The 12092-nt window shown below is 45.6% G+C and overlaps 1 protein-coding gene across 1 annotated transcript; it reads right to left on the reverse strand.

Moving 5' to 3' along the window:
- Positions 1-1004: 1004 nt before the first annotated feature.
- Positions 1005-11319, reverse strand: HMGB3 (high mobility group box 3). Its single transcript, XM_080990306.1, has 5 exons — positions 11162-11319; positions 7789-7947; positions 6701-6840; positions 5247-5421; positions 1005-2603 (listed from the first exon to the last, which is right to left on the reverse strand). Exons 2-5 carry the CDS (start codon positions 7936-7938, stop codon positions 2451-2453), a joined length of 618 nt encoding a protein of 205 aa, XP_080846432.1. The 5' UTR covers positions 7939-7947; positions 11162-11319; the 3' UTR covers positions 1005-2450.
- Between the last annotated feature and the right edge of the window lie 773 nt (positions 11320-12092).

Here is a 12092-nt window from a genome sequence, read left to right on the forward strand (position 1 = left end):
AAAAATTCAAGTTTCAAACTACCACCAAAAGTTGACTTTTCAGCCGCTTGGTGCTCAGCTGAAGTTCTGTTTGGTCTGTTCTTTTACCCAGGTGAAGAGCAGAGTAAATAGTGAGAAAAATAGAAAGGATCTTCCCCATCATCGCAGATTACAGAACACTCTCCCAAGAGTGGTACAAATGACTCTCTCTTAATAAGTAGGTTATTGAGATGAATTTCAGTAAGCATTTCTAAATGCTTTTTCTTTTCTTTTGAATTCTCTGTTCGCTTGGTTTTATTTTAAAAGCTGTGTACCTAGAGAAGCAGAATAAAGTAGTAGTTTGACTCAAGCCATCAAGAGCTGGGTTCAAATTGTTGCTCAGCCCTAAATCAAACTGGATAGCCTTGGGCGAATTTAACAGAACAGTAGCTAAATGTTGACACAGAAGTTTTAGTTGCACTTGGGACTCCCTAAAAAACCCAACTGAATTTGAATCATGACCAGCTTGTCCTATTCACTTTGGTGTGACCCAAGCACAGCAAACCTTTCTGATTACAATGGGTGGGGTGTAGACCAAGTTAGCTGTTTGACTTCCACAAAGATCAACAAAAGTTGTCTTTTTAAATTCCGCTGATTCCAATAGGACCCAAAAGCGCCTAGCTTACCCTGGATCTTAGTGTGTCCCCAACCCACTGTAACCCAATGTGACATTATCTTCATCCAATAACTTCATCCTGTACAGCAAGTGTGGGTCTTCAGGTCGCTAGACATTGCTGAGATCTAGAGTGATTATCCTTCAACTTGGCTTCCTCAACCAAGAATAGCACCCTCCTTCCTCCCCTACACCCCACCCAAAGAGCATTGAATCTATCTCTTTGCAGAAGTGCTGAAAACCCAAGGTGGCCAAGGCTGCCTTTGCAAGATTCAACGATGAATACTTATGGTCATCTAATATTCTTCCTACCAATACCCGGGCTGCTGGTGGGCAAGGGACAAGGCAGGAAAACACCACAAGTCTGAAACAGTTTAAACACAGGACAAAAAGGCACATTTTAATATTTACAAAGCATAGCATTTGGGCTATAAAGGTACCCAACACAGCTAGAAAGAAACATCTGCTCCCCCTTAGTCACCTACCTTTCCAAATGGTGGTAATTCACACAATTTAAGATCACAAGCCTCCTACTTTCAAAGGAGTAAGAGACTCAAACTTGCATAGCATCTTTAACTCAAGTAGTCACTTTTCCTAGACCAGTATTGAAACTGTGCTTCACGTTCATCCTTGGGAAAGTGGGGGAAAATATCTGCTATAAGTTTTAAACTGATCCACTGGCTGGGTTGATGCTGCCAGAACTGCTAATGTTTCCTTTTGCTGCTGCTGCTGCGGCTGCAGGAACCTTGTTCAAAGCAGAAAATTTTTAGAATATTGTCAAGAGGTTTTAAAAATGTAATACTGTTTATTTTTGCTTCAAAAACATTTCAGCATTCTAAACATACAAAAAAAACCAACATAACGTTTTTGCAAATTTGTTTCTCTTTTTAAGTACAGAGTGTTTTTGAACTTGTTTTCTGCGCCCTCTCTTCACGTTTTAAGCTGACAACGAAGAGACCTACAGTTTCCGTTTCAAAACTACCCCGCTTAACTAAAAAAAGGGAAAGAAAAAAAAGATTCCATACATTTTCTCATGCCAGCTGAAGTCCCCCCCCCTCCCCTTCCACAACTAAGAATGGCCGCAGAATGCTAGTTTCACTATATACAGAAAGACAACTTTAAGCTAAATGGACGCCCACTGTAGTGTAAATAGATCTAATTTCGTAGAGCGTGCTTTGAGACACGACCCCTCCGTGGAAGAACATTACAACCTTCAGTTAGTCATATGCCTTCCCACCCTGAGGGCATCACTGCTCAAAGCATGAACCACAAGAATCTGTCTAGTTTTTACAAACTATAGATATGTACAGTTTTATAACCCAGGATTTTCTAGCCAATAACCATATAGTTAAAACACCACCTTACAAATTAAAAAATAAGATGCTTGAGAAACATTTTTAAATGCTTTGTTACACCAACAGGAAAGTGCACAGAGTTGAGGAGAACACAAGAGCGCCTTGCTCCCACTTTTTTTTGTTTCGTTTTTGTTTCAAAAATGTTTGGAAATATGTACAACTTTGTTACAGTTTCAGGGTGCCTAAGGGCACCGTGGCCACTTAACGTAAACTGTGGTTTGGTTGCTTTTTAGCTTTTTTCCTTCCTTCTTTTCCCCTTAGAGCACGTTTTATTCGAAATTCCCTTCCCCAAAGGAGCTACGTACGGCGTGGTCAGAATCCAAATTGTGTCATTTAAGCCTAATAAAAAGGGCAAATGAAGACACCGTCTTAAGCAACAGGTGCCTTGTTTTGTTTTCTCTTTTTCCAAATGGTGTTTCCCCTACTCTATGGTATTCACATGGAGACAAATATTATACAGTTTCTCATTCATCGTCCTCCTCCTCCTCGTCTTCCTCCTCGTCGTCTTCTTCGTCATCCTCCTCCTCTTCTACCTTTTTCCGAGCTGCAGCAGCAGCTTTAGCCGCGGCACTCTTTGCACCATCAAACTTGCCTTTAGACTTGTAGTCAGCCACATCCTGCAACAGCAAGAGGGTGAGTTTCACTGGCATTGGCATAATCAGCAGGTGTGTCCCCCACCCCAACCCCCTGTAAGTGGGACAGTGACTCAGAATAGCCTCTCTCACATGGAAGAAGGTAAGAGCGCTATTGAACAAGTCACCCATGGGACACCTTGCAAGAGGCGGGGAGATGACCAGGGTGGGTCTGGATCTTTTTTTAAAAAAACAACACCACACACAACAAAACCGTCAGTACGGAGGATTGACTTTGTAACATTGCAACTTCTTTAGCTGGAAGCTGGTGGTGGTCCTTAGCGGCTATAACACTTGCGTTTAGAAACAATGGCTTGCCTACAGAGAACAGTGGGTGGGTTGCCACTTGAACAAGGGGCCCCAAGCCTCTTGCACCCCCCATAAGATGCCACTCCACCTGGAGATGTGTGCATAGCATGAAGAGGACTGCCTCCCATTCACCCAAGGAGCTCTAGGCATCTAGCTAGCAACGTCACACTCTGCGCTTTTTAGAAGTCAAGATTCGGTGTCAAAATTCTGTAAACCCCCTTCCAAAAAAAGAGCAGCAGTGGTCCCTTTTTAAGATGTTCAACTAACAACTCCCATCAGCCCTGACAATGGTGTGTGCTGGCTAGGGGCTGCAACAGCCTCTGGACAGCCACATGTTCCTTGTTCCAGCTATACAGATTTACACGAGCTAAGGAAAGTTGCATTATCTCCAGCCCTAATTGTTAGGAAGAAGAGAGCAAAGATGCTCCAGAACTCTCAGCCCCTGAACAAGTTGATCAGTGACACCCGCTGCCTCTTTGCTTACAAGAGGTGCCACAAGGCACCTCCAAATTGCAAGCCATGAGTTTAGAGTAAGAGCCACAGAAACAGATTTTTTTTTTCTGGGGAGCTTAGTTTCTGGTATGTTTCCTGTCCCAATTCAATGTGCTGGGTGTTAACTGGTTTACTTTAAGAGATCTGCTTTGGTGGTCCTGATTTGATAGGTAAGGTATGTGTACACATGTGGCGCAGCCCCTTTCAACTGACTCATGTTTGGTCCCTTCTGCACACGGTCACCATATACTAAAAAACACACACTTAAACTACAGTTCGCAAGATTCTGTGGGGGGAAGCCATGTGCTTTATATAAACGGTGTGTATTTAACCAAAAGCTTTTAACAAGCCTTGGAAACTTATCTTAACTGCTGCTTTACCCTTAAGAGTTTTGCTGACTTGCGTAAGTCAGAATACCTCTCCCATAGTAATTTTACACCTAACTGATATGCCTAAGAACCTTGCATCATTCCTCCAATGCATGTAACTTTTTAGAGCTTAGACCCCCCCCTCAAAGCCCCTTACAGGGTTTTTTGGTTTTTTAAAAAAACAGATCAGAACTCTGCTCACTAACAGAATGCATGTGGAATTGTATGTACGCATCTTCCTACCAGTCCACTACCAAGTGCAATTCAAGATTGTGTTATTGTTCCTAGGGATCTCTTGTGCATCTGCCTCTCCTTTAAAAACTGGCTGTTGCACATCTCTTGCATAGACCACTGTCTTCTGAAATAAGGTTGGGCAATGGGCCTCGTATGTGGTGGCACCCCATCTGCAGAATTCCTTGCGGCAAGAAGCAATGTTTACCTCTCTTCATTTATTTGTATTCTTCTAGCAACTGAAAACACTCCCCAAGTTTTTGAATTGTGTGTTGATGCTTAATTGTACTGATTCAAATGCTGGTATTTGTGGAGGGTTTGCTGCCATTTTTAGCTTTGATAACTTGTGCCTTATGCTTTCTTTTATATTTGTAAGCTGCTCTGAGCAACTCCCTTTTGTGAAGAGGAAAAGGAGGGGAATAAATGTTTTAAAGTACCACCTCTTGGGAATATCATCTCTTGTGGAGACTCAGGTCCTGTTTGCAGGCTTCCTATAGGAATCTTGTTGAACCTCTGGATATTGCACTACATGCCTGATCCAACAGGGTTTTTCCTACTCTCTTACTTAGAATTATGAAGCTTTCAAGCCTTTTAGCACAGCCCATCACTGTTCCTTTGCGATGGCTGATGGAGAAGAGATGGAAAAAGAAGTTGCAGCTTTACAACTTTATTTTAAAAAAGCAAACAAGCACGCTGGCTTCTGGGAGCCAGGGCAAGTTGGGAAAGCTTTAAAATGTTCAGTACTGAGAGTGTTTCAGTAATTTGTTTCTGCCTTGAGCCTCCAGGACGGGGTGGGCTAATTCCAATCCAGCCAAAGCCTAGGTTTCCTCCAGTGACATGAAGACCAACATACCATACATTGCCGGTGCTAGAAGGCCTTGGAGCCAAGAGATGCCTGTAAGCACTTTTTCCTGGTAAGTTTGCATTCGCAGATGTCACTGGAATTCGTTCCCAGTTAAGGAGCTGGCTTGGAATGCCGTGTTAAGTTGAAAAATACTCCACCAAACTGGGGACACCGCAGTTCACCTCTAAAGCAGGCTTCGCCAAACTAGTGCGCCCTCCTACCTGTGCTAGCTAGTGCTGAAGGGAACTAGTAGTGCAATGAAACACCTGGAGCGTGCACCAGGTTGGAGAAGTCTGCTTCGAAGTGTTTGCCATGAGACAAAGTTTTGTTTTGGGAGCAAATGCAAACAAGGGTCCCTTTGGACAGAAGCCACCTGAGCCTTACCTTCTCATACTTCTCCTTCAGTTTTGCAGCCTTGTTGTTGTAAGGCTGCTTTTCCCCATCACTGAGGTTGTTCCACATTTCACCCAATTTCTTTGCCACGTCTCCAATGGAGATGCCAGGATTAGTGGATTTGATCTTGGGACGGAATTCTGAACAGAACAGGAAGAATCCAGACCTTGTGGAGGGTGGGAGGGAGAAGACAAACCACAGTTGAGAGCTGGTGTGGTGGGCCAAGGGTCTTTTACCTACACTTCAAAAAAACTGGTCTTAAAAACAGTAGCTTCTTCTCCACAGTTACTTGGTTCTGACGCAACACTACAGAGGTTTAGCGTTGCACGCCTCAGCCCTGGCCTTTAATGCTCCCCTGGACATGGCTGCTGCAAGACTGGAAGCAAAAGCTTCCCATTTCCTGCTCACAGCAGAGAATCGAGTGAGGAGTTCACGAGACTGAGGCTTACACCCACAGCAGACCGCGCTACTCCTTATAAGCACTGTTTTAGCATCGCACTATTATAGGTCCCGGGGCATTTGTTGTGGGGTGAGGTAGCAAAAATCCCTAACACTTTGACTAGAACGAAACCAGTGAGAGAAGATATAACCTAGACAGGAGCTAGGAATTTCTGGGTTTAAATTCTACCTTTTTAAAAACAAAACCTCACTAGATGGGCCTTGGCAAGTCACTAGTCCTCAGCACCCGCATCCCTAACCCACCCCGTCATATGGAGACGCAACTTCTGGTTCATCTTACAGGACTGTTGTTAAGCACTAAATGTTATGACACACCGAACACTCTGGAGCGCCATTAAATAATAAAATTAGGAGATCAGGGTCACTAAGGGAAGTCAAGATTTCAAGCTCCTTTTCCCCACCTCCAAGATAGTCACGTAAGTGGCAAATGGTGCCACTCTCAATCAACTACTCAGTGCCAAGATTTAAAGCTTAAGTGATCAGGCATTAGCAGCCTTCAAAAGCATTAACTTTGTTGCTGTTGCTGTTTCTTTAAATTAGCAGTTGCATGACTATCTTGAAAACTCTCAAGTCTTTCTAACAGTTTGTTGTTGATAATGGGTTAACTCTCACCAAAAGCAGCAGAGTGAGAAGTTGCAGCCAGCTCTGAAGAGGGTTTGTAAAAAAAAAATAGAGGTGCTTTATTGTAGCTTGTCTGATATCCCGGGGGGTATGGGAGGATAGCTCAGTGGTAGAGCACATGCTTAGCATTCAGGTCTCAGGTTCAATCCCCAGCATCTCCAGGTAGGGTTAGGAAAGACCCTGGAAGCCACTGCCAGTCAGTATAGACAATACTGGCCTAGGTGGACCAATGGTCTGTTTTGGCTTCCTACTGCCAGATCTACTTGTTTCTTTCTGAACTTTGTTTGAATGTAGGTTGCATCTTGCTACCTAACAAATCTGGGAGTAAGTTTATGTATGTATACTGATGCAGGGAAGTTACTTACGGTGGCCGTTTGGGGGCATTGGGGTCCTTCTTCTTCTTACCACCCTTTGCTGGTCCGTAATCCTTCATCTCTCTATCATACCGCACTTTATCAGCTTTAGCCATCTCATCAAATTTCCCCTTCTCTTTGCTTGACATGGTCTGAAAGGCAAATGCAGGCAGTTACTCATCTGCCTTCCCCCCACCCACCCACCCACCCACCCACCCAAAAGAGCCACAAACAAAGGCAGGTTCATATATCAAGATTGGCTTTGCATGCAGAAGGTCCCAGGCACAAATTTACTGAATGGGAAAGAGACCCTGCAGAGTTGCTGCCTTCCCAAGTGGGCGTCACTAGGCTAGTGTGCCACTGCAGATTCCTATGTTCCAAAAATCTGGCTGAGATGCCCTCAGCCATGTGTACACAGAAATGACCTTCCAAGTGCCCCCTGCCCAAGTCTGTAGGACTACCAGCTCATTGATGCATGCTTTGTACACATGGGAGGCAAACTCCAAATTAAGACTATATATGGTGGCTTGCACCCTCTTTTTGCTCCTTTCGCACAGTTTGTTGATTTTAAGACCATCTTCTTGACTGATCAGCCGTAGCTAGACCTGTGCAAATGCTGCCATTCCAGACAAAACAGAGCATGGGTAGCCAACATGGTGCTCATCAGATGTTTAGGGCTCTAACTCCAACATGGTGTCCCTATAGGGCCACGTTTCCTTCCCACCCTTAAAATCAGAGGATGCAGAATTCAGCTTCCTGAGAACTTCCATTCTCATTTATAAGTTTGTAGCCTCTAAGATTATATAAAGAATGCTTGAAAGTTTTCTGGCAATGCCCAATGAATACTCATTGCTGAAAGCGATGACTCAAGCAGGGTTTTAGACCTCTTGACTTGGGCTGCAAATCTCTCTGCAGTTATTTGAGACAAGTGCCACAAAGCTCAAAGTGGGGGCTTAATGAGTTGAATTAATGGAGGCTGCTTTTGTTCCTAAAGCTGAAAGTGTGTGTGTGTGTTTTAAAGTGCAGGAAGCACACATTCTTCTCTTATTAGGCTGCTGTCTTTATTGCAAGTATAAGAATTTGGGTCTTGCAGACAGTACCTTCCACCTCTCTGAGCACTTCTTGGAGAACTCTGCGAAGTTGACAGGAACTTCCGGGTTCTTCTTCTTGTGTTCTTCACGGCAGGTCTGAACAAAGAAGGCATAAGCAGACATCTTCCCCTTCGGCTTCTTCGGGTCACCTTTAGCCATCTTTACTCCCTGGAAAGACATTTGGGAAAAATCACCACCTACCACCGCAACAGGCGATTTATGTTGCGTATACCAGGCAAGAAAACATAAGTTGCATTGCCCAAAGCGAATTTGCACTTTCATGCATGCATGCACGCACCACTTTTAAAAGTTCTCAGCCAAAACGTGCCCATTTCTGTCCACTGGGAAGTTGTGTGTGTTTTTTGAGTCGACATGGACATCATGCAAGTCCTCTGCTGGCTTGCACACATCGTTATTGTATGGTATTTTCACCTGAGTGAGCATCAACTTCCAGCTGATTTGCTTACATTTGATGATCAAGGGCCATAACTCAATAGCAGAGCATCTGTTTTGCATGCAGAAAGTCCCAGGTTCAATCCCTGGCATCTTCAGGTAGGGCTGGGAATGCACCCCATTCAGAAAAACTAGAGGGCTGCTGCCAGCCAGTGAAGACAACACTGGGCTAGATGGACTTGACTCAACAGAAGGCAGCTTCCCAACTTCCAATGTGAAGCACATGTGTGAACTAGCCCATAATACCAAAGTATTAAAAGGGTTAACTAATACACATAGTTGTGACTTGCATTCCTTGGCTGGCCCACCCAGTAGGAAAACTCCCTTGCTACTGCTTCAGAACTTAAAAATAAAATAAAATGCATTTCATGTCAGAGTAGCTGTCATGCATCTTCTGTAGGCACTTCAGCATTTTAAAACCCATATCTCGAAAAACAGCTTAAAATATGTTTAAAGAGTTTATTTATTACAGCACAAGTTATAAGACTGGCTCTCTTGGTAAAGCAACATCGTACTTTTGATGTCAGGTTGGTCGCTGTTTATTTAATTTCCAGAGCAGTTGCTAACTTTTTAGATATGAATGCACCTTTCCCATCTCGTTTCCTGAAAAAGCAACCATTTGTGGGGTTAAAAAGGAGAGAAAAAACTGTTCGTGATTTTTTTTCAAAAAATGTATTTAAAATAATTATTTGTACTACGCTGTCTTTAGAAGTTGGAATTAATTTTCTTCCTCCCCAGGAAAAAAAAGAGCTCAACACCCCCTTTTTCAAATTTCCTTTCTTCGAAAAAAAGATTTTTTTATTTAAAAAATCCTATTTCAGTCCCTTATTAAAAGGCTGCATGACTATCTGAAAAAGTTTCGGAGGAAGGAGGGGAAAAAACCCACCCACATTTTGTTTCTTTATTCCTTTCTTTTTTTCAAAAAAATAAATGAATTCTGTCCCTTACTCCCCCCCGCCCCCAAGGTCATTGGGGGGGGAATCCCCCCCCCGCGTCCTCCTTTTTTGCTTTACTACATTGGGACAACTTGCATTTAAAAAAGCCCCTTTTATTGCCTTAGCGAACGCTGCTGGGATATGCCTGGGATTGCTATATATTTGCTGGAGTGGCTCCGGTAAGCTGGGTGAAAAGAGAGAAGGGGGGAGAGAGAAAACGACAGGTCACGAAAGACACCAATAATTCATCTTCCATTTTGTGTAATGTTTACTCATGAAAGAAAGTACCCCTCAAATAATCCCTTCGGCTCTCCTACGGGGTGCCTTTAGCCCTAGGGGGCAAAGCCGGCTGGAGCTGGGGCAGGCGGCGGGGTTCTTGCCCTTGCTATAGCTATCTCTATAGTCTTTGCTTTGCTAAGGCAGGGATATGGAGTTCCCCCCTCGCCCATAGCCAGCCAGCTCCATTCGCTAAAATGGCTTCTCTACAAGGCAGCGAGACTGCTATCCCTAACAAAGCCACCGGCACCCGTCTGCTCGGATGAACCCCCCAGGAAAGGAAACCGAAGCACCAAGGCTCCCCAAAACAAGCCAGCCTTGTAGAAAAAGCTCTGCTCTTTCCTATGAGGGGGGTCTGGGGGCGCCCGGGGGTCGGGAAGGGGGGGAAAAGCAGCTTTGAAGCAGCCACCCCCCCTCTCCTCCCATGTCCCTGCTTAGCGCAATAGCCTGTATAACAAAGACTGCCATGCAGCCATTACAAGCCCTGGCTCAGCACACAGCCGCGCCGAATCGCAAGGAGATAAAAGTGCTGGAAAAAGCCAAAACGGCCCCGAAACAGCCCGCTAAGGGCACGGTCGGATAGAGAAGGAGGACCGGGGAAGGAAGCGAAAGGTTTGGGGGCTCTGGGGGCTCCCAACGGGGTTTTTTTCCCAGCGCCGCTCCCCCTCCCCGCCTCTCTGTTGCCTTTACGCGTCTTTCTTCCTTCAGCGGTGCCACCGAAACGCCAGCCATATTAATGCACACAAGAGCTCAGCTCAAAAAGCAATGTAGCAAGGGGCGAAAGGGAAACGGTCCGGGGCTTAGCGGCGGTCGGAGGGGGACGAGGGGCACCTTTTCGGACAGGGGAAAAGGAGACGGGGAGGAAACGAAAGGTTCGGGACGGGTCGGAAGGCGCGGTGGAGAGGGAAAGGGAACAAAAATATACATTTTTTCAAAAAAAAAAATTGTAGTTGAAAGGAATAAAGAGGCGAAGGGAGAAGAGAGATGTGTGTTATCATCTCTCCCTTCTCTCTCCGGGACGCGCAGAGCTTATCCCTGTCAGCTGCTAAAGCGACAGCCATTATTAATGCAGAATAAACAGCAAGGCACCAGCAATGCGCACGGCTAAGGCAACTTTCCTCTCTCCCCAAGAAGGCGAGCCCAGGGCAGGAGGCGACACGCGTGGAGGAGAAGCGGGGAACCGGGCTGGCATGCCCGTTAAGCGGGAGGTCCCCGCAGCCCATGCGGGGGAAGTTAATGCACCAGCGGAAAATCCACGCGTGCCCCCCGCCCCGGCACCTACTTTGTGTGTGGATCTTTATTATCCCGCCGCCCCCCCTTACAGAGTAAGAGACGAGAATGCATTATATATAGCCTTGCCGTGCGCCGTCGCCCTCCGTCCCCCATTCCTTTTTGCTACCACCACCCCATTAAAAATAAATATAAATAAATAAAAATTAAACCGAGCTCCATTTACACCAGGATTCGGGACAAGTCTTGATTTCCCACGCCTAGTTAAAGAACGGTGTAGTGGGTGGGAAGCCAAGAGATAAAAGTTGATCGGGATATTGAGAGACAAGAGAAATGAAATAAAATAAAAATGCAAAAGATTTTTTTTCCCTCCCCCAATTAAAAATGGAGCGCGTTGTTTTGTTCTTAAAAGGGGAAATTAAAAAGAAGGGCTAGCAAAGAAGCCGCTCCCCCCGGAAAAAAGTTGCAAAGTGCTCCACGAAACCTACCTGTATTGTTCGCTTTAACCTAGGCAATATGCAAGGGAAGAGAGCGAGGCGCACACACGACGCGCTAAGACTCAGCGCTAGTAGCTGTGGCTCAGCCTCGCGTTGGCTTCCTACGAGAGCGGCCTGATTGGCTGCGGGGCTCTGCCGTTTAAAACAACCTCCTCGCCCTGACATTGGACAAGGGGCTCCTGAATATTAAGCAGGGCCCAGCGCCTATTGGCCGCGAGCGGTTAAGTCATTCATTCAAAAAGAACACCCGCCTGACAGAATGGGAGCACACACACAAAACCCAAGCCACAAACCACTCTGGAAATAGGGAAAAAACAAGGGGTGGGAAGTTCGTGGAGTTGCCAGTAGTAAAGTAATAGCAGCACACACAGCTGAGGTAAAGAGCTGCAAGGCGATCGTCTCACAGCCCACCTGACCCTGGCAGGTTTGGAGGGCGCTTCTTCTTCGTCATCTTCATCTTTGCAAGATCGGAGATCTTAGTAAGCATCCAGATCGCTACCTGTGTTTGCTCGGGAAGTCAAGCCCACGCAGAGTTCAAGGGGCTTGTACGCAAATCACCTGTCTCTCGGAGGCTAGTCTGACTTTTATGGCGCCCCAGCACACCAGAACATTTGCAGAAACCACCCCAGCTGATTTTCTTCCGATGGGGCAATGCGTATTAATGATTTGGAGCGGCATTTAGGAATGCATTCCCTGATAACGTGGGGTGTGTATTCATGGGATCTCCTTGGGTGCCCGGTTGCAGTCCTTTTCTGACACGCTTGGGTTCGAATTCTGTTGGATGCAGGGGGAGGGGGAATAAACACGCAGAAGGTGTTTTGGGAAAAAGAGAACCGGGCTGCAATCGGGCAACCTTATTACCGAAGCATGATGCCATGGGATTAAACTTTCATCTGTCATGTTCCCCACCCACGCTTAAACT

Source organism: Podarcis pityusensis (genome assembly GCF_964106645.2).
Source record: "Podarcis pityusensis genome assembly, chromosome: Z".
Taxonomy (NCBI): Eukaryota; Metazoa; Chordata; class Lepidosauria; order Squamata; family Lacertidae; genus Podarcis; species Podarcis pityusensis.